Here is a 22,829-nt window from a genome sequence, read left to right on the forward strand (position 1 = left end):
AAGCAGAGGAGGAGAGAGGGAGTCTGGTCTAGATTAGAAAGGTTGGCAAGCTGAAGACCAAGAGTAAGAGTGAAGCGTGGGAGTTTTGCTCAGATTTTCAGCCAATCATTTTCAAGAACCTGCTGTGGATCAGGAGCTGTGCTGAGGCAGAGAGGCACAGCTTGGTCTCCGGGCCTGGGACTTGCTGTTCACAGGGCAGCAGTGAGGCAGGCGGGGGTTTGTAAGCCAGCAAGATGAGTCCGGCATGGAAGTTGCTCCCAATGGGCTTGGGGGCCCAGAGTGGGGGAGAGAGGTGCAATCTGGGCGTTAGGGAAGGCTTCAGAGAGGGAGTGGCCGGTGAGCTGGGCCTTTTGCACAAAAGAGGGATCTCATCTTTCCAGCTCTTTATTTGTTTTCGTATATTCTGCTCATCCTGACATTCTTACAAAGACCCGGTTATTCTCTTTTTGCTTCAGTCACATAATGAGACTGTTGCCCTTTTGTAATTCAGTGGTGTGGCCCACTCTGTGATCTTACCCCACTAATAAAATGGGCTTTTCACACAAGGGCCTCATTCCTTTGGTGTCATTTCTTCCAGAGGCTTTGCGTTCTGAAGCAGGTGGGTGGTGGGCTCTGATCCAAACCTCAGGGAAAATACGGGTTTCTAGCTACATCTTAGACACGGAACTGTTTCTGATTTAGAAAGGACCAGAAACACCGTGATTTTCTAGATCCTCCCTGCTCTAAGCTGCTTTATGTAATTCCCCCTCTAAGATGGTGACCCTTAAATGGGCTTGTGTGGGAATCATCTGGAGAGCTTGTTAAAACTCAGATTGCTGGGCCATACCCCTGTAGGTCTGGATGGGGTCTGAAGGGGTTTCTAGGGAGTGCTGATGCTATTGGTCCAGGAGCCAAACTTTGAGAAGGTTCTGGGAAACCCAGACTCTGGGAGAAGGAACTGTCATACTCTGGTGAGACCTTTCCTTAGCGTGGTCTTTCTCACAGACTTCCACAGGGAGGTGCTCTCCCAGCCAGGCAGCGGGAGCAGAGGCAACGCTGCGCATTGGCCTCGGGGAGGGAAGCTAGCCCTTCAGCCTCCCCGTGAAGCCCTCCAGGTTATCCTTTTGAGAACCCAGGGTCCCTCAATGCGTGTGCGGCTTGCCGAGGGTGCTGGGCCACGTGAAATGGGATTCTAGACTCCTGACTTTCCACCTCTTCTCCTGTGAGGCAGTAACCATTCTCAAGACCAAGACTTGATCTCAGAAACAGATGTCAGCTATGAGGAGTAGCAGCTTTGTTCTCGTCCATCTTCAGTTCTTGGCCCCTCCAGTAGGGCTGTGAGACTTCAGCCACGTCTTCCTTCTCTCCTGCTGATTGGTGTGGGGCCCCTTCTGTGAGGGGCCCCCCTTGTGAACTGGTGTTGAGGTGAGGGCACTCATACTGAGTGGCAGCCAGAGGAGGCTGGGAGAAACCCGGAGATCCTCCGGCCCAACGGTACTCCCATTCTTTGAGCTCATGCCCATTGGAATGATTAATTGATGTCCTCCACTCTGCTGGACAATTAAGGAAAGCAGTAGAAGGAGGGAAAAGTCTTCAGTTAGACCTAATTTGGCACCATATTGTTTTCTGTTAATCTATTTTGTTTTGTGTCCGTCTGTCCCAAGGGATGGATGTCTTGCTGCTTGCTGAAGCATGCATAACTAATGTCCTCATTAAGGGCTGATCTGTTTATCAGGGCCATGTGAGGAAGCCGGCCTGCCAAACCTAGGCGCAAGCTGGGGGCTGTTACCTCCCTCTGGGCCTTAGCCCCACCTCATTAAGCTGGTCCGGGCTATTGATTGGGAGCCTGTGTTTGGAAGAGTCTTACTTACTCCATGCATTATCTTGACAGATTGATCAGACCTGATTGAGAACCTCTTAAAGGAACGAACAGCTGTAATGGGAAAGTTGGACTCTGTCATCCGTTAGGATGATTCTGGGAGCAAGAAGAACAAGGCTGACATCTTGGAGCAATTGTATTTACAATTAACATGGCTGAAAAACGATTGCCTCTATTGATCCCCCCTTCCTGCAATTACGGCCCCATTGTTTACATTCCAGCACTTCAGTTATAAAAAGGAAATTCAATAATTATTGCATTATTTAAAGTTAAAGTGCCACAGAGTTTGCTGGCTACGCTTGCTGGTTGATTTAACGTTCAGTAAAATCCATGCTGAGCTCTCCATCTTGAGGCCGAACAATATCGGCTTTTAATGAGACCTACAGAGGGGGGAGAAGGAGAGCAAAACCCAGTGCACGGGGTGTTTGTCTGGGTTATTTATGGGGGGAACCCGAAAGCAGGGCAGAGAAAGTAGCCGTGTCATCGTTTGCAAAACCGTGTCCCCTCTCGCCGTGTGGCCGTCCCCTCTGCAGCCGGCCATCTCCTGGCCTCTTGGCTCAGACTCTACTCTCCTTCCCCGGAGAAGCTTCTTTCTCCTGTCACTCGCTTGTCCCTGTCCCCCTCCCAAAAGTGTCACCATCTTCTTCGACTTCCCACAAAATCCAGGGAATTTAAGGAGAAAAGGCCCAGTGCCTTAGCAGCCACAATGACCAGCATCAGAGACGTTTGTTCAGAGAGAATTTCTATCTCCTGCTTTTTCACCTTCCCATTTTCCCTTTCAAGGGAAGAATGAAATAAAAATGAAGCACCTCAGGGTGCTTGGACGGTTCAGTCGGTTAAGCGTCTGATTTTGGCTCAGGCCATGATCTCACAGTTTGTGAGTTTGAGCCCCACGTTGGGCTCTGTGCTGACAGCTGGGAGCCTGGAGCCTGCTTCAGATTCTGTGTTTCCCTCTCTCTGCCCCTCCCCCGCTCATGCTCGCGCGCTCTCTCTCTCTCTCTCTCTCTCTCAAATAAACATAAAAAAATTTTTTTTTAAATGAAGGATCTCTTCTAAGGGAGAAGTCAGCCTGTGTGTGCTCACTGCCCGCCCACCCCAGGCCCATCTCACCCTGGCTGCCCGTCGTCTTCTCTCATAATGGAGGTGATGAGGGTATTTGTCAGCAAATCATGGGAGCTTAAGAGAAGCCTCCAGGTTTGAGCGCCAAATTCATGCTCTCAGCAGCAACAGCCAGAAAGTTCAGGAGCGTGGGAGGAATTTTAAAGACCATTTTATTTTTTCTGGTATTTGGTTGAAATTCTTTCGTGGGCTCCATTCCAGCAAGACATCTGGACAGGTGTGCTCAGCAGGATCCAGAGCTTACGAGGAAAAAGTGATGCCTCATGCCTTGCCATCAAGAGTCACGCTTTCAGCGACAGCCCCAGGAAATTTTAGACTGCAGGTGCAGAAGGGGGGAGAGAGATGAGTAGGGCCGATTTCTACTTTTATGAAGTATCTGGAGCAGGCTGGTAGCAGGCGGCTGCTTCCGTGTGACTTGTTCATTAAAGAGGTGACTTCTTGTGCCGGCATCACATGATTTATCTAGTGCAGTTGGCTAGAATCGGAAATACTCTTTGGGGAAAGGCGGGTACAGAGATTTTAGACTCTGGAAAATTTTCTCCTTACAGGGGAATCTCTTCAAGTATTTATTCTGATTCAGGTTTCTGGTCCATGGCAGTTGCTGTCAAGATCAGCGGTTCTCAAAATGTGGTCCCAGACCAGCAGCATCAGCGTCTCCCTGGAGATTGTTAGAAATGCAGATTCTTGGTCCCCATCCCAGACCAGGTGAATCAGAAACCCCTGGGGTGGGCCGACAGTCCAGGCATAACACACCCTCGGGTGTTCCTGGTGCACGCTCCAGTTAGAGAACTGCTCAGCTAGAACACCATCTGATCGTTAACAACCCAGCCCATGGTGTTGCACCTGCCAGTCCGAAGTGAGGAAGCAAAATCTGGGCTCAGGATAGAAAGATGATGGCTGTGCCAAATACCTGGGGAGTCCTTCGTATCCTGTGGAGGATTTTCACATTTGTTTTCTCATGTGGTTTAGAAAATTGCCCCCGAGGAAGACAGGGCAAGTATAAACATCTTCATTTTACAGATGAAGTAATGCACCTGTTTTGACCACCGGGCACATGTTTTTTCTGCCATATTGACTGCCATGGGATTGGAGACAGAAATAAGCAAATCCTTCAGAGCAAATCTAGGGAATCTGGGAGGTGCCTACCAGCCGTTTCAGCTGAGCCCTCCTTCCTTCACCTGGCCTACACCTGGGGATGTTGGCAGACACGATAAAGAACATGGTTCTTGATTTTCAGTATATTGGCACCGCCATGGGCAAAGAGACCCAGTAAAACAGATCTGGTTTGGGGGCAAGGACATGGGCTTGGGGTATGGATCCCAGCTGTGCCTGCATCAGCAGCATGACTTTGGGCAAGTGACTGAAAATTAAGCACCTCTTACAAGGAAGAAGTCGGTCCTCTGTGTGTTCGTTATCCCTTCCATGTTACAGTTTCTATAGATTACGGTTTCTTTGCAGTCAACTGGGGATTCCTCTTTGGGGCTGAGAGGGTGGGAGGGGAGGTCCTAGGGAGTGGGGCAGGCAAGGTTGGTTGTAAGGAGGGAAATACCAAATAGGTAAATTCAGTAGACATTTATTTCGATCCCTAATCCCAAACTGTAACTAATTTGAGAAACCATGATAGTAACAGTAATAGCTTTATCACAGAGGCTTGCTCTGCGTCAGGCGCTGTGTTAAGCCCTTTGTGTGCATTATCCCATAGACTCCTCCCTACGGTGCTCTGCAGCGGTTCTCTTACTGTTGCCCCATTGTGTGCAGGAGAGCCAACAGTGTATATAACTTGCCTGAAGTAGCACAGAGTTAGGCTTTTCCATCAGGCTACCTTAATCTACGGTGCACCTTAAACAACCATTATTGGCGACATTTTGGCGTGGAGTTGAAGGGAGACATGCTGGAGTAAATGGCAGCCTTTACTTTTACTTGAGAGTCGATAACTGCAAGAGGTGGAAAGTAGTGTAGAGAAGAAATGCATCTTGATGGATGAGTGGGGAAAGGGACCATCACTGGTAGGTTATCCTAGTGAAGGGCTAATCTTCAGATATTTAAGCTTTTGGTCGGTTCTGGAGGGTGGTCAGTTTGATGTTAGCCTTGTGGGACCCACTTTGTGGTTTCACCCACCATATCCCTCTTCGAAGCTTCCGAGCTCGATGTGTAGATGCTTGTTTGACCGTCATGGAAACTCGCCCTCATTTGGCTTGTGACCTCATGCTCTGATGGGCCCTTTCCTTCGGGAAAACCCCTACATACCTGGTAAGCTTCCTCTCCTGTCTGGAGTTTCCCTAACAGAGAAATGATTTCTGTTATGTGAAGGTATCAGCATTCTGCAAGACATCATATTGTGGATTTCTTGTTGTTAGTTTCCTTCGAGGATATACTGTATGTCTCTCAAGGAAATGCTCATATTGAGACTTTTGAACCAGGAGATGTCATTCAGGTAAGGGAAGTGACACAGGCATGGGAAGTCTCGCCTTCAGCTTTGGAGCTCAAATACTGAGAATGAACACTCATGGCTTGTCCAGGGCACAAGGACTCTGGCCTAGAAACCAGAAAATAGGTCAGAGTAACGTAAATGGATTGATCTAAGGGAACATTTTTACTTCCTTTCACTTGCTCTTATAAATGATGGTTGAAGCTTGTATCTTATGGTGTCTGCAGGGCTCCTACAGTGAAATAGGACTAAATTAGCATGTGCCAAGGATGAGGGCATGAGTGGGTGAAAAGCCAACATTAAACAGAAAATACCTATATATTTAGGTTGACCTTCTGGAAGCCTTCCTGAGCATGTGACATGAGGTTTGAAACTGTAACACAACCACTGATTAAAAAATTAACTGCCTCCATTCCCAGTTGCGTTACACCTGCAATAATTTATCTTTTAGGCCTTCAAGGCGAATACCTGGATATGGGGAATCTGCTGTTCCAGAGTGAGCCCTGTGGTCAGTGCAGAGTAGCTGGACTGCTGTGGACTTGGTATCAAGCCCCAGGTTCCAGTCCTGTTTCTTTCATACTCTGTGAGACCTTGAGGGGAGTCACATGACCTCCCTGGGTTTTGGGTTTGTCCACGTCCAGGAGCCAAATGCTACCCACCCCGTGGGGCAGGCCCTCATGAGATGAAAAGTGTCTGTGGGTGTTTGCTCAGCAGTAGATGCTGTGAATGGGTACAACACCCACTTATATGTGAGGAATTAGTAAACTGATTCTCATCTTCCCATTCCTTCTCCCTGGAAGTGCTGATGACTTTATATCCCCTGCCCAGAGGGGAAAACTGGAGCCCTGACCAGGCACGCTGTGGTTAGTAGTTCCAGAAGCCCTTCCATCCGCCCTGCCTAGATGACTTTCCGTGTTCCTCAGCAGGTGTCTTGGGGTTTGTTCTGTGTACCCGCCGTGGGGATTCTCCTCTGCTCAGCAAGAGGTGTGTGGTCTCCCCTAGGGGAGCCCATTTGCTCAGAGGGATGCCTGGGAGCTGCTTTTCCTCATCCATCAGAGTTTCAGTTGCTCAAGGAGTAGAGGTGCACTGTGTGCGTGGAAGAGGGGTGGGCGAGCGTGTGTTTCTAGTAACAGGTGTTGCTCCCCTGAGGAAGCTTCATTAGGAGTCCTGTGTGTTTTCATTTGTGAATGTGTATGCGTGTGTGAATGTACTTTGTGCATTTCTACTTTAAAGGGGAGGCTTTGACAAAACCTGATCAATATTTTGCATTCCATGCATGAAGAACCAGATGTTAGAAGTTTCTATCACTGGGGAGGAGGAAGGAGTGGGGCCCCTCCAGATTTACAGAAATCAATGTTCTCTGACAGAAGTTGGTTAGTTTTCCTGGGAAACAAGTTACAGGAACACACTTTTTTGATTTTCACGATGAATTATTTTCTAACAAGAGTCCTCTTTTCGTCTCTTTGACTTGCAGTTGTTGGCCAGGATGAACGAGCACCACATATTAATGGGGTAGAATCCCACAAAGTAACACGGGCTGGCCTCCTTTCTCTCCCGTCTTTTTTAATTATTAATTTTCCTTTTGCGCTTGGATTTATGTGCCAGGTTCATTATCGAGGTGCTTCTTATTGCAGCGATGGCTTTTTCTTTCTGAGCCCTGCCCCCACCCCCACCCCAAGCTGGACCCACAGGGGAAGATGTGGGGCATTGGATGTTTCCATGTCCAGGGCACAGGAGTGTCGCCTTCCAGCTAAACCCAGATGGGACAGGCATTTTATTTTATTTTATTTTTTTTATTTTACTCATTTTGGGGGGGATGAGCATCTTAAAAGAGCTCCACCAAGATCAGAAAGTGGTTTAGGAAAAGGTCCCTGAACAGTACGAGTGAGCCCACACTCCCCTGTTGTCAGTTTAAAGCACTGACCACCGGTGTAAGTCACATTCCTGATGGCTGTCAGTGAGGACAGTCATGCCTGCTGCTTAGTAGTAATTTCAAGAAGTTGGAGATCGTTGGGCTCTTCTACTTCCATTTATGAGTCAAACTGGATACTTGTTAGAGGTCATTGTAGTTCTTTGAGCTTTCAGAAGTAAATCATATTGAAAGTTTCTTAGGAAATGACTGTACATTTGCAGTTCATATAACTCAGTGTTGTGTGCGCACTTTTTAAACCAGCCAGTGACATTGAGGAAAATCAAGGAAGCCCTTAGGCAGGTCCAAGACTATAGGTCACTGGCCCGAGTGAGTTGGGGTAGACCTCAGTTACCACCATTCTTTAGCTAGTTGATCTTGGTTTCTTGGTTTATTAGTTGGTCATGCTTCTTCATCATTATTAGTTTGTGGATAGATGGCAGTTTTTCTTGAGTAAGCCATGATTTTCACTGCTGGAGCTGGCATGTTTTCACGATGATATTCAATCCAAAGGGATGTCCTTCTTATGTCCCTCTTGGCGTGTTCTCCAAGTCACCACTGTCACTGTCTTAATCAGCTGCAGGTTAAGGCCTGGGGTAGGGCGTGTTCTGTGTGTGTGTGCGTGTGCGTGTGTGCGTGTGCATAGTGTCTAATGTGTTGTAGACATTTAGAAGTGAATCAGATTCAAACCTTGTCCAGTGGGCAGAGCAGCCGGTTTTCTCTGGGTCCACGTGTAGCGTGCACGCCTGAGAGCCTACTAGCCACAGCTGAAGTTGTTGTTTTGTTTTCTTTTTTAAATTGTACAACTGACCTGGGGTGGCTAGGTGACTCGGTCGGTTGAGCGTTCGACTGTTGGTTTCAGCTCAGGTCGTGATCTCACAGCTTGTGGGTTTGAGCCCCGCAGCTGGCTCTGCGCTGTCAGGGTGGATTCTCTCTCTGTCCCTCTCTCTCTGCCCCTCCTCTGCCTTCTGTCTCAAAATAAAAAATAAACTTAAAAATTTTAAATAAACTCTACACCTGACTTCATAGAGGTAAGAAGTTAAGATCGAATGCAGAGTAAAGTGGAAAAAGTAAAGCAAAACCTACGTTCCCCTCCCCAAGGATGGGAGGGCCTCTGATAGAGTTGAGGGAGAGGGTTGGAGCGTTGGGGATTTGTGGGGGAGAAAAATTCCCTCCCTGTCAAGAAGAGCAAGAATTCTGAACAGGGGCAGATCCTTTATTGAGTGTTCCCCTGAGATTTGTGCCTTGGTGGATTCTTCATATATTACAGTGAATTTAATTAAATACATTGGGATCCCAGTTGAGGGTATTCTAATTAGCTGGGTCAGGAACAAATTATTCTCTCTCCTCCAAATGAAAACATCTAGTCTTTTCTGCAGGGGAAGCATGTCCGTGGGTGACGGCTTGCTCTCCTGGAGTCCTCATTGGTCTCTCCAGCCCCACCCCCTCCCACTGCTTCATATTAGGCAGGTTCCAAGGGTAGAATCCTGGGGACACAACCAGTGCCACTTGGGATGGAGAGGGTATCTGGCCAACAGGTCAGGGCATTGACCCGCTCAAGACCTGGGAAATGACCCCATGGTATGGAGAAGGTCATACAGGGCAGGACCCTGTTGCTAGCTTTGGATCCCTGTTTGCTCCAGGTTGGACAGCTGGAGAAGTACTGAGTGAGAATTTATAAAATCTGGTAAGAACAGGATCTTTGACCTGCAGGTAGACTCAGGTTGTGATCAGAAGTTTGGGTTGTGGGACGCCTGGGTAGCTCAATCAGTTAAGCATCCGACTTTGGCTCAAGTCATGATCTTGAGGTTCATGAGTTTGAGCCTCGCAAAGGGCTCTCTGCTGTCAGCACAGAGCTTGCTTCAGGCCCTCTGTCCCCCCTCTCTCGGCCCCTCCTCCCCATCAAAAATAAATAAAAATTAAAAATAGTTTTTAAGAAGTTTGGGTTGGGATGTAACCTTTATAAGCAGGTGTTTCCTGGCAACCAATAAACAGTTTATTCTGCAGTTTTTTCAGTGTGTTGGAAAATGAACCCAGACTACAAACGCCGGCTTGGAATTTTGAATTAAGTTTTTGTACAAGCCTCTAAGAGAAGACCCTAAATATTCTCTAGACCAGGATCAAGGGGAGAGGCCATAGACCTGTTTACCTTGTTTCCTCTTATTCTTTTCTCTACCATTTGTAGCGTGTCCATTTCCTTTCCAAAATGGCTCCCAAATGGTAGATGGAAGAACTCCTGGTGGCACAAGAGGTTGCCATTTACCCCCAGGAGATTGAGTATAGAGTGTTTTTGGAACATTTTCATCATATTGGTTATTTTTAAAGCAGGAATTGCCAGTGTGATGTTTATGTCAATTCAGGATTTATATAGTTCTATCACCCAAGGGCCTATGGATTTAAGGACAAAAGACATTTGACATCTCAAATCTTTTTGGCCACGTTGTCCTCTCTTCTGGCTCAGAGGTTGGAAACACCAGCCATTTGGAAAAGAGCCTTTATATCCATATTACAATTTTATGTTAAGGATTCAGTGCCTTATTGCAAGGAAATCCTGTCTCACGGGAGGGTAATGGGAATTTTGGGGTAAGGCTTTAATGATTCTTGTTCTGAGTACATACTATATGATCTTACCAAAATCCCTCGATAAAATTCATTGCTTTGGATTCCATGGTTATTTTCCCTGTTATCTTTTATTTCATCAGTTGTTGTTGAAGCTTTAATAAATGTAATTCTTTTGGCCTTAGTGACCCAAGACAGCAGTACACGTTTCCCCATGCTGGCTCTCATACAAGTTTCCTGCTCCTTAATCCCAAGCCAGACCCCTTGCTCCCAGAAATATCTTAGTCCAGTTTTTGACTTTTGGGGGGCAGGAGGACTCTATAGGGAACTTGGGGACAGTGAACGTGGGCAAGCTGATCCTTTTCCCTTTATATCTAGCCCATCAGGCCCTCCTTCTCCCCAGGGTTGTAGCCTCCAAAAAAGATTGCTTTGGTGAATTCCACCCTCCTGAAATCCTCTTCAAGGACCCTGTCTCAGAGGCACATTGAAGATAAACCATTAAAGAGGAAATCAGCTCAAATTTATTTCCAGAAAGTAGCTTTTTATTATAAGTTGTTGTCATTGCCTTAACAGTTAACATTGAGTTCGCCAGTTCTGCCGACTCCTTCTGGTTGTGAAATTGCTGTAGGATGGCTGTTACTAGTGGGGATATTGTTTTGTTCCACAGCTCTGCACCTGAGTGTGTCAAAAAGTCCATTTTGGGGGAAAGAAGGGATTGTTCTCTTGGTACCTATGAAGCCCTTCCCATTTTTGCCTATACCTTGGCCTCAGAGCAACAGTTATGGTATGGGGTGGTTTAGCCAATTTACATGATTGAAGCCCTGGGCCTCCCTTTCATCCCCCACAAAGATTTTTCTGCAACGGTCCATTGGCACGTTCATCCTTCCCTCTTCCAATAAAGCTCAAACATGCTTCTGGGATTTTCATAGTTTTCTACAGAACAAAGAATGTGTACATGTGAGCACCTGAGCCTGGAGTGTGTCATTCAATGGGAAGTGCTGGTAGGGCTGCTCGGGTATTTTTAATGGAGCGCAGGGCATTCTAACTGCTCTGCCTTCTCAATGTCTCAAGCTATAATCTAGAGAAGAAGGCTGTTGAAGCAGGATGAGCAACAGTTAGCATGGCATTGGCGTGTGCACATGCAGGTCAGAAAGGAGAGGAACAGCACAAAGTGGTTCCGAGGCATTTTTTGTGTCTTCCCTGTGTCTTCTTGAGCCAGGCTCTGGGGTCTGGAGATGGGGGTGGGGAGAAGGAGGAAAGGGCAGGTAATAACACAAGCACATAAAACACATTATCTGAGTTTGCTCCTCCTCAGGGATGCTGGAGGAACATGAGACCTTGGTCCTAGTTCCCTCTCTCCCACTAAGTAGCTGGGTGACCTTGGGTCATTCACTTAAGTTTATTGGAGTTGTTTGCCCTCCTTTATAAAGGGCAGCCAGTAGAAAAATTCCCTCTTCTCCTAAAATGGGATCATTTGAAATGAAGGAGATTATCCTCTCTATACCAGGAGCTTGTTACTTCCTCAGCTGTTAGTGAGAAGGGCCCATACCTTTCACTGTTTTCTCAAAGAGACACACAGAGTTTGTGAGTTTTGTCCTTGGATAATCTTCGAGTCTTTTACAGTACACAGAAGTCTGGGGTCTGCTAACTGTTCCCATGACCTCTCCTGTTCTTGCACCTCTCACTTTAATCCTGTGTGTGTCTGCTTTCTGCCACGTTTTGGGCTTCCTTGTTCTGGAATCAGAACACACAAATACAATCAAGAGTGTAATTTTGACCATCTGATGCACTAAGCCAAGTGACCTTCAGATGTTGACAGGCAACCAGTCTGGAGAAATTTATTTTTCTGTGTGTGTTTTTTTTTTTAATCCGAAGGAAAACCTAATTTTAGGTTCTCCTAATAGACTGTGGTTCTAAATATAAAAACTTGACCTGTCATTCTTGTGGAAAAGCCAGACAACAGCTTTGGCTCTGTGTTACTGACCTAGGATTCTGTGCAGGGAGTGTGACCATATAGGCTATCACCTAAAGCAGAGGTTGGCTAACTTTTTCTGTAAAGAGCCAGGTAGTAATATTTGAGGCTTTGAGGCCCATGCTGTCTCTGTTGCAACTACTCAACTCTGGTGCTTGGAAAGCAGCCATCGTTAATATGCAGATCTGTGGATGTGGCTGTGTTCTGTTAAAACTTTATTTACAAAATTAGGCAGCAGGTTGGAGTGGGCCCACAGACCATTGTTTGCAAACCCTGATCTAAATAAAGTGGGGCATTCTGGAGAGTCTGAGGAAGAACCTTGGATTATTGTGCCAGGAAGACCCAGGTCACCTGGGGAGGGTTGGCACTGTCAGCATCAGCAGCTGCGTGGAAAGCCGCCGGGGAAGGGACGTTCGGGGGAGTTGGGGAGGGGAGTCTGCTGGCTGCTGGCCCTTGAAGCACTGCTGGAGAAGAAGGTTGGGGAAGACAGAAAAGCCCCTCCCAGGAATCTCCGCCCTGGGCTCCGGCCAGGAACAGGTGGGCTTGTGGCGGTGGTGGCTTCCAGTGGCTTACCCACGACGTGTCCCTCTCCTCTGCCCCTCGCAGCACCTGCAGCAGCATGAGAGCGGAGTGGAGGGCGAAAGTTGCTATTACCACTGCGTCCTGTGCAACTACTCTACCAAGGCCAAGCTGAACCTCATCCAGCACGTGCGCTCCATGAAGCACCAGCGCAGCGAGAGCCTGCGCAAGCTGCAGCGGCTGCAGAAGGGCCTTCCCGAGGAGGACGAGGACCTGGGGCAGATCTTCACCATCCGCAGGTGCCCCTCCACCGATCCGGGTGAGTGGTCTCACGGGCCCGTTGGTGAGTGGTTTCTGGTGGGGGCCCGGTGTGGACCTCCCGAGGGCTTTGCTTTGCTGCTGCTCGTCCTCGTGTCCCATCACCGACCGCACAGGTGACCATCGTATTCTGGAAGGAACATTGTGTGCCTTCTTGCCTTTCTTTCTTTTTCTTTTTTTTAACTGAAGGAACTTCGCCTCACTTTCTTCAGGTGTCACAGGCCACTGCCCAATGAGCAGGACAACTGGAGATGCTGTGTCTCCTATCCCCAGATTCCTCCGGTGCTTACTCTAGATTCACTTTATTGGTCCAGATGGACATAAAGCAAGTGCTAAATTATGGCCTGCTTACTGGTAGGGGTAAGAGTTTGTGGCCTCAAGTCCAGTGTGTAAGAATGAACTTCAGAGAGGATCAGAACAGCCTGCGCTTGTTCTAAACATTTTCCCGTTGGGTTTGAGGGTGCCTCTGCGAGTCATGGCCTGGTGCTGCCTGCTTCTCCACAGGGTCGGGGCCCCCAGCGGAACCTCGCCAGCTCCTGGCTCCCACCACAGTCCCCTTTTTCCGTCACTCCCTTCCACTTCTTTGTGGCTCTCTTTCCCACCAGGACCTCACTGGTAGAATCCTCCTTCTGTGTTTTCAGCCCTTCCACTCCCTTTCTCTCACTGTGGAATCACAGGGCATCAGGGCCTCTTTAAAAACAACAGAACAAGAGCTCTCCCACAATCCTGTGTCCTGCTTCTCTCTCTGCAATAGAATCTTCAAGGTTCTTGAAAGAATAGCCTGTATCTGTTATCACCAGCCGGTGCCTCAGCTTACCATAGCCTGTCTCACTGCATCAGCAAACCACCCTTGAGAGGTCACCATTGACCTTGGATTTACCCAACCCTGTAGCTACCTGCTGGGCCTTCTTCTATTCTTTCTGTGGTCTCTGAAAGTATTGCATGGTCCCACGCCAAAGCTCCCTTCCTTGAGCTTCCAGGTTGTGTTTCTGCCCTGTCCTCGTGTTTCTCTTGGCCATCCTTCCCAGCCTGGCCCCTGGCTCGTGGTCCTCGGCCTGCCCCACCTTCTGGTGTCATCTGGGAGTTAGGCCCCGTTCCTTGGCTCCCAGTCCTTTAAAGCTTGATTTCTGTGGAGTTTTTAATCTTAATTTTATCTAATTTCACATTTTTATAGTTCTTAAAGGCAATAAGTTATGTAAACCTTAAGAAAAATGGCATGACCCTCCCCGTCCCCCATCCCCTTGCCCAGAGCCATGGCTTTCAACTTTTATTTGTTTGTTTTGTTACATATTTCCATCTTTCTTAATGTGCTTTGATTTCTTTTTTATGTTTTAGACATTATCTATTGGCTTTCTACTCTAAACGGTGAGACTTTCACGAGCATTCCATTCTACAAACCACACACTTCTACTGACACACACCCATCCACAAACTCACACGTGGACACCTCAGACTCCATACACTCCCCTGCACACCACCCCGGGACCCCCTACATCACACTCCCCAGCCCCCGCTGTATACCCAGTCTTCTCTCCCCTCATCTTCCATGATGATTAAATAATAATTTGGGGTTATATTAATATTCAGTGTTTTCATTATTCTAACTCTATAAATATTAATCACAGCTGAGCCATGTAGAGTTTTATAATTTCATTTACCTTCTTGTACAACTTTTTATTTTCCCTGGTTTGCTAGGTATCTATGATTAATTCATGGCTAGCCCTCTGCCAGAGTAGACATTTCCTGGTCTCTGAAGGCCCTGCCAGATCAGTTGTTCTGTCAGCTTCGTTTCTTCCTGGAGATGTCCCTCCAGACCCCTCTGCTCCCTGCCCCTGTCCCTACCCCCTTGCTGCTTTTTTGGTCTCTTTACATAAATGGAGTGAGCTGCTATACGAAACGGGGAGCATGCGCCCTCCCTGCTGGAGTAGCTGAGGTTTCATTCTCAAAATGGAGAGGCCAGTTTCTTTCTTCAGGAACCAGGGTCATTTCTTGGGTGCCAGCATAACTTTTGTCACCTCTGGGTCACTGCAAGACTGTTCTTTCCCCTGTGTTTTTCAGATGTCTCTTCTGGTTCAAGTTCAAATGCTGTGATCTCGGGGGCTTCCTCTTGGTGCCCGACCCTGTCCCTCCACCTTTATGCTCTCAGGAATGAGGGGCGAGGCCGACACCCCAGACTCATCTATGCCCGAACACAGCCTGTTGAGCCATCTGCCTGTGGGGGTCCCTGTTTTCCGCCTTTTGGCCTCTGTTTGATCCTGCCACTTGGCATTATTTTGCTGTGGAGCCATTTTACAGGATTCTCCTGTCCCATCCATAAATGCAGACCTGTTTATTTCAGGGTTGTTTTTTTTTCTCCCCCAGCTCTGCATACGTCATTGTTTTAATCTTCTGTTAAAAGCTGGTCCCTTTCGCCCTTCAATTCTTTCTTTCACTCTCCTCAGAATTCCCTTTTTATTAATGAGGTGCCCCAAACTAAATAGTGTACAGCTGCCATTTCACCCGGGGTCTATGGACTGGAACAAACAGTTCCCTGTTTTATAATGTAATACTTCTATTTATGCAGTCCGCTCTGGAATTGCTTTCTTACACCATTGCCTTCTGGGTTTCTCTCATTTAATGCGTATTAAGAGTTATTTTTCCCCCTGAAGTGTATGAGCAACTTTAGTCTAGATGATAGACTTCCTTTCTGTATTTCAAAATCCTTTTGTATTGTCTTTGGCCTGGAGTCATGTTTTTTGCTCTCTACCCTCCTCCCTCTCCATCCTGCGCCCTCCTCCCTCACACATTCGGGCCGAGCCCATACTCTTCACTAATGACAAAAGGGCAAATTCTTAGGTAATGTTCCCGTTGACAGTAAAAGTAACTTGGTGCCATTTTAGAAACCCCTTTAAGACAACTCCTCTTAAAATATGTCCTCCTTCCCCATGGGGATTGGCTCCTAACTTCTTGAGAGAATATTTTCAAGAAAAGGTGAATTTAGGACACTGAAAGTCATCAACTTCAAATTTATCAACAGAGACTTCATCAAATATTCCCAATCTTCTCTTCTCTCAAGTATGGGTCAGGACATTAGTGTTCAGCTGGAACCATCATTCGTGTAGCATAAGGAAGCCATGGGGAGGTCTTCGAGCACCTTTTGGGGACCCCTGCTTGTTCTAACTATAAACTGCGTGTAAATGGTGTGCTGTCTAGAGTTTTCTACTCTGGCCTTCTGTCAACAGCTAGTTAAATGATGGTGTTCTTTCTTCTTTCCTTTCTGCCTCTGTTGTCCACACACCGGAAAGTTGTCCAAAAGAAATAACTTCCTTCTCTGAACTCAGGACCTCCAACCCCAGTCTCCCAACACCTTCTTTCCACAGGTATCCTTGCGTGGTCCTTGCTGCGGCTGGTGGAGAGAACTCTAGAATAGTTTCTTCCCTGTGGTTGACAAAAAAAATCTCTTCAGATTTTCCTTGTTAACTTAAAGCCAGTATGTTTTCCAGTCAGTCAAGTTCGCCACGTAGCCTTCCAACCCGCATGAATTTGTAAGTATGGAGAAGGAGACACGGTGAAGCTCTCCTCCGCCCTTCAGAACTTTGTGGTAGCGGCCAGGATTCACACCTGTCACTGATCGCATAAGCCCTTGAGAGGCCTCATGGCCGAACTTAAAACACCTAGGCCCTGCCCTGCACCAAAGGGCTAAGTGTCAGCTGCTGGAGGTGTGCTGATAGTACACCACTGCCCCCTGCGTGGTCCTGCTTGTGTGAGGCTTTACCCTTCTGCTCGTGGGCAAGCCAGGCCCTGTATCATATTGTCTTTAACCTAGTGTGATAGTTGGGTGCTTATGCTTGCCACGTCACCCCCACACTAGACAGGCAGGCAGGCACACACATGCACATGCGCGCGCACACACACACACACACACACACACACACAATGGGACTTCCCATTTAAAAAATGGCTTGGAAATATACAGCTCAGAGAAAAGGAAGTAATTTAAACAGGTGAAGTTTCCCCTCTGCCTCCCTGCCCAGTTTTTTGGTAATGGGCTTGAGTGCATTTTCTGCAAGGCCAAGTGTTCTCTGGACTTTCTTGGGATTTGGTCTTTTCATTTCGTGCCCACAACCAGGTAGAGGTAGAGGTAGAGGTAGAGAAGGCTCATTGTTAAGCGCTAACACACTGAGTTCTAGCCTTTCGTTATTGGCACTGGCTGTTTACTTCCCCTTAGTTGACTGGAAGCTCATGGAAGATTGAAAGCTCTCATAGGTGGGTCATGTGAAGGACCACTTCCCTGTTTGCTTATTAAAAAGGCATTTCTGGCTCCCGGGTGAAGCTGTAGTTAATTTCACTTATATCATTGCCCTGGGCTTCTAGAAGACAAGAGGTCCTTTGTGTTCCTCCTGTCTGCCTGCCTGCCTCCTCCTCCTCCTCCTCCTCCTCCTCCTCCTCCTCCTCCTCTTCTTCCTTTTTTCTGTCTTACCCTTGCCTTAACTATTTTCTCTTGCATATAGTCCTAGAGCTCCAGACTTTGCACAGATGTAATTTAACGGTTCTCGATTGCACGCCGACTATGTTCAAGACTTTTTATGAGTCGGGAGACGCCTCTGACGTTTCCTCTCCTCTCTTGATGTGGATACCCTGGTGGATATGCCAGCCCAGGCATTCGAGGCAACCAGATGATGACTCGGTTTACAGAGGGCACAGCTCTTTGGAGTTTAAGAGAATATTTTGTTTGGAGCGGAAGCTGGCATCCCCCTTCACTGACACGTCTTTGGCGCTCGAGGTCGTGAATTCCTGGGGTCGGGAGGCAGAGGCTTGCCAAGTGATAATGTGGATTTGGTGACAACCTATTCTGAAACACTCACTGGCTTCTCTTGATGGATCATTTTTTCATACCATGTTTCAGGGAGTTTTTGCTTTTAACTTCTGCAGCTTAAAAGAGTAAGAAAATGTTCTCTTTTCAAAACTTTCTCATTTTGTCCTGTTTTTATTTTTCAAAATTGGTATGAGGCTGCCTTCTAACTATGAAGTACATTTTTTTTTCTATAAGTAGCTAAATTATATGCAATTTTAGAGTAATTTTTCTCATAGCACTGAAATATGTTAAGGCCAGTTCTGTAATTCCAAAACATTGTTTTTGTAAAACCAAACAGCTGTGTTCTTTTTTTTTTTTTTGCCTTTTTATGGTATGTCTTGTTGTTGGGACTTGGGAAAAGGTATAGGGATAAAAATATTTCCAACTAAAGACATTATATGTAAAAGAAATCATAACAGATTGGAGTGAGTGAAATTTTATGTATTACAGAGGAGTGGAAAAATATGACTGTGTGTTAAATATATTCTCTGACAAGGACTGTTTGGACAATAGGATTATAAACCTCAGTGTGCTTTTTGGAAAGATGCTTCACAACGCACAGATAAAGAGAGATCATTATGTGTCAGCGTGAAAGAGGGCATAATACCGTTAAAGGAAAAATGGAGTTTATAGAATAACATGATTTGGTTCTGTTAGTTTGATTAATTTGATTCTATTTTGTAAAAGTATTTTTCTTAAAGCTTTTAAAATAACCATTCTCAGCAAAGTTTGTAATTGGCGTCTCTGGCTGTTTCATGGGGGGGATCTACTTAACGTGGAATCTAAGAGAGTGTCAGGCACATGGCAGGACTCAGATATTGATGGCACGTGTACACACAGATACTAACACAATTGCTAAGAACATACCAAAGAGTAAATCTTGGTTGTCTTTTGTCATAGAGACACTTTACTGTTTGTCACTGTAAAGCATACATAGTTTGATTACCGTCTGATTCTCTTGCATTTTGCATCTACATGGCGAGGACAGGAGTAGTTCTTAGGGTATATACACTGTCTTGTTTTTCTGTTGGAACAGATTTTCTGATTTGCCTTAATTAGTCCTCTAACAATCTACAAAGGTCAGCGCCAATTGCCTGTTCATTTACATTTGTAATTGTGATGGCTTCTGATTACATATTCCTTGTCTTAGTCCTTCCTGTAAGTATATGCTAGTGTGCCCTCCCCTTCCCTCCTCCCACATCCCGCACATGCATCAGCCCAGTGTGGACGCCGAGGATCTGACTCTTCATACAAGAAACCTTTGTGGGGATGGTCCAGCCTTCCCTTGAATTTCAGCGTCTGTTATGGAAAGGCATCTTGGAGAGGCCGTCGCTTCTAAGTTAGGAATATAATGAAGCCAGAGTCAGGGAAATTATGTCGATGCCAGGCAAGAAATCTGAGAGCCATTATCTAGAAGCCTTCTCGAACTGGGTAATTAAGGGCAATTAAACTTTCCTGCTTGCTCTCTGCAAAATATGCTAATGATCTGGTCTTTTGGAAGGTGGACACGTCTGAAATGTGGTTTCATTGCCGTCCCATGTTCTGGTCTGGAAGGGTCTCTCCGAAGAGGGTGAGATGTCACGACACCAGTGGCTTGGGCAATGGGTCCAGAGTCTCCAACCTCCCATGTAATCTCTTTCCTCTCTGTCTTTTCCAGGAGAGGCTAACATCCACATCCAGACATGGACCTTTAAGATATTATCCAAAACCTGGCTGCAGTAGCCTGAGTTGCAGTGATGCTTATTCATTCGCCCTTTCATATTCTAGATCTGCCATTCACTAGTTGATTTATTTTTATGAGCTGATCAAAGCTACCAGGGATTTGTTTGTTTGTTTTATTTTACTATATAAATCTGGAGCATACGTTGCCCTGTACAGTGGGCTATACGTGTGCCTACACATTGTGGGCCACTTAGCCTTGTTCTTGGTTGGGGGCTCTAGGTTGTCTTCCATACTGTCCTCTGGGGTAGGTAGTAGTGTGTGTCCTCATGGCCACCTAGTGCTGCCCACTCTTGGAGGCAGCAATACCATGGCCACTCTCTTCTAGGGAGGGTGGTAACAAGGAGCACTGCAAAAAGGAAAAAAAAAACCAGGGACCTGCTGGTGGTTACTGGAATTAGGAGGGGTGTGTGTGTGTGTGTGTGTGTGTGTGTGTGTGTGTGTGTTGAGTCAGTATTGGATGGTGCCCTGTTGAGGGATATGAGCATGCCAGAGAGCCCAGAAACACAGGAACCCCCGGGGGAAACTTAGAATATCATATCACACCAAGTGTTATTTTAGTGAAACCTTTATGCCAAGTCACCTTTGAAAAGAGGTATCTAAGGAACTTGAAAGTTTGAAACTTGACCTTCAGGTGAACAAGGATTGTTAGACAGTGAGTGGGTGTTCTTGCTGCGTCGGTTGGGGTTTGGGGATTTCATTGGAAGGGAGGGGCCTGGTGATGACCACTGTAGCAGGACACAGTGGCCCTGTGTGTGCGTCCCTCACCCCAGCCTCGGCACTTAGTACCTCTTGTATTGCTCAAATGTAGTTTTCAAGAGAAATAATGGCTTGTGTTTGCTTTGCCTTTAGAAATGTGCAAAGGATCCATATCTTGGGCTACTTACATTCTATATTAAACTTGTTCCTGACCTTGGTTGGGGGCCAGGGAGGAAAATAGAACATGCATCTCTTTGCTTACAGAAATAGCTCAAAGGCTTCTCAGACTTACAGATGTTAAGGAACCCCCTTCAAACTGTGACCCAATTATGAGAATTATAGTTTCATATGATTTTTTTTACACATTGACTAGAAATGAAAAGTGTTGTGTCCTTCCAGATCAGTATAAGCACTGTCCTTAGTTCCGTGGTCGTTGGGTTTCTAGATCCCTTGAGAGCAAAGTGAACGTCTCCAGATCCATGCCTGCCCATCTAGTATGGTAGTCATGGCCATATGTGGCTATTTAAGTTTAAATTAATTAAAGTTACATAAAAATTTTAAATTCAGTTTCTTGGGGCACCTGGATAGTTCAGCGGGTTAGGCAGCCAACTGGATCTCACTTCAGGTCATGATCTCATCATTCGTGAGTTTGAGTCCTGCATCAGGTTCTGCATTGATGATGTGAAGCCTGCTTGGGATTCTGCCTCTCCTTCTCTCTGCCCCTCCCTCGTTTGTCCACGTGCACGTTCTCTCTCTCTCTCTCCCCCCTCACACACACAAACACACATACACACACACACACACACACTAAATAAACTTTTAAAAAAATTCAGTGTCTCTGTCATACTAGCCAAATTTCAAGTGCTTGGTATGACATGTGGCTCATGGCTACCTCATTGGACAGTATAGATTTATAGAACAGTTGAGAAAGTTCTTTTTACATAACTTATATTTATAGAATAGTTGACAAAGTGTTGAGGTCCTCACTGGGATTCCTTAGAATTACGGCAGGCCCAGGCTGTGTTTGGATTGCACTTTTTATGAAGTTCTTTGGCTTCCATTTTAAAGAATATGGTACCCACCCACCACCTGCTTTCTGCCAATTCTGGATGGGGTATAGTCTTTATTGCTCTCCTTTCTCTCTTTTTGCTTCCTTTTCTTGGTTTTTCTCAGTGTGAGAGGTATGCTTCAAATAAGCATGTAAGCCTATTCTATTAGCAGTGTTGAGGGAGTTTGATCGGACTTTCTAAAGATGCGTCTTGCAGAGTTCATGTTAAAGGGCTTTTTATAGTTCATATCTCAAGACTATCTTGAGACCTTTGGTGTATATGTTAACAAAAGGAGCTATTGATTGCTTTTAAAAGATCCTTGACCTTTGCTCTAATTAGAATATTAAAAATCGGACAGTGTGTGATTTTTCTTGGAACAGACCTGTTGTTTTAACTTAAAATTTGATCCCAAACTGTCGTCTTCTCATAAAGTCAAAAAAAGAATCTGTGTTCTTTTCTTCCACTGTTTCCATTGGTTTAAAGTCCTGAGCTCAGGACAGAGTTTTTCTTTCTGGACTGCCTTACTTGGCTCAGGGCTGCCATCACAAAATATCATAGACTGGTTGGCTTACCCAAGAGAAATGTGTTTCCCCCAGTTCTGGAGGCTGAAAGTCCCAAGATCAAGTCATCGGCAGGTTTGGTTTCTCCTGAGGCCTCTCTCCTTGGCTTATAGATGGCTGCCTCCTGTCCTCATGTGGCCTGTCCTCTGTCTATCTGTCTGTCTGGATTTAAAAGGACATCAGTCAGATTGGTTTAGGGCCTCCTTTTACTCGAATAGCCTCCTTTTATATGATCAGTGTTTCAAGGGCCCTGTCTCCAAACACAGACACACCTGAGGAACTGGGGTTAGGGCTTCAATGTATGAATTTTGGGGGAACACAATTCAGTCTGTAACATGGGCTTTCTGAGGACATTTGAAGTCTGTTTCATGTTCCTTCTTCGACATGGTCCTTTTGGGTGTGGAGGGAAGGGTGGGATGTGGAGGTGGACGCAGAGGTGACCCGATGTTGGGGAGACCCTCCACAGCTCCCATCCTCCATCCTTGTTGAGGCCCCTGGCAGGTGAAACAGGGCCAGCTCCTTGGAAGGGGACTCCAGAGGAAGGCAGAGGTGCTGGAGGAAACTCGTCAGGACAGAGTCAGGTCAGAACACCATGCCCGCTGAGCTCATCTCTCCGTGATTTTTTTCTCACCAGTCCTGACACAGCCTTCACTCACACCTCCTCCTGGGAAACCCCAGGGAACAACCAGCCAGCCCTGGGTAGGGACATTTTCATGCCTGTGAAACGTGACACTCTCAGCATCAATAGAACTTGCCCTTGTTGGGCGCTCCAGCAGGCCAGTTGTGTAGAAGGTTTGTGTGAGAGGGATTTATAGCCATACTGACTCCTTACTGTTGCCCACTGGTACTTTCATAGACAAGCAGAACTCACCGGATTTGTGGATAGTGTTGGGTAGCCCTGGTTTTTTGTTTTTTTGTGTGTTTTTGTTTTTGTTTTTTTTTTTTTGCTTTTGTTTTGTTTTGTTTCTCTGGTTGGGGTAAATGTCCCCAGATCCAGAGCCTTACCATATTCCACATCCTGTTACGGTAGAGAATTCTGTGTGGTGTAAATTGGTTGGGCTTCCATCCAAAGGATTTGGGTTGCTGGAAGTACCTGAAGGAACTTTTATTCTTTGATTTTACCTTACTCCGTATTGAATGCTCCATGCTTGACATTATCTAAAGGTCCCAGGGCAGAAGTTTTCACCCTTAATAACTTCCGCTGAGGGCCTGTCCCCATGTGTCTCTAGGGCTGGCACATCCTCAGTCCCAACCCTGATCTTTCTGAATGTGAGCCTGGGATGCAG

The 22,829-nt window shown here is 46.4% G+C and overlaps 1 protein-coding gene across 3 annotated transcripts in view; it reads left to right on the forward strand.

Annotated features, from left to right (window-relative positions):
• Positions 1-22,829, forward strand: part of ZFHX3 (zinc finger homeobox 3) — a 238,902-nt gene that overhangs the window by 126,834 nt on the left and 89,239 nt on the right. For all 3 annotated transcript variants that reach the window (XR_006300156.1, XM_043599555.1, XM_043599556.1), the window contains exon 4: positions 12,452-12,683. Coding sequence is in view for 2 of the 3 variants with exons in the window: in XM_043599555.1 (XP_043455490.1) it covers positions 12,452-12,683 (232 nt within the window). In the remaining variant the exon portion in view is untranslated. The remainder of the gene's footprint in view (positions 1-12,451; positions 12,684-22,829) is intronic.

This window comes from Prionailurus bengalensis, chromosome E2 (assembly GCF_016509475.1).
Source record: "Prionailurus bengalensis isolate Pbe53 chromosome E2, Fcat_Pben_1.1_paternal_pri, whole genome shotgun sequence".
Taxonomy (NCBI): Eukaryota; Metazoa; Chordata; class Mammalia; order Carnivora; family Felidae; genus Prionailurus; species Prionailurus bengalensis.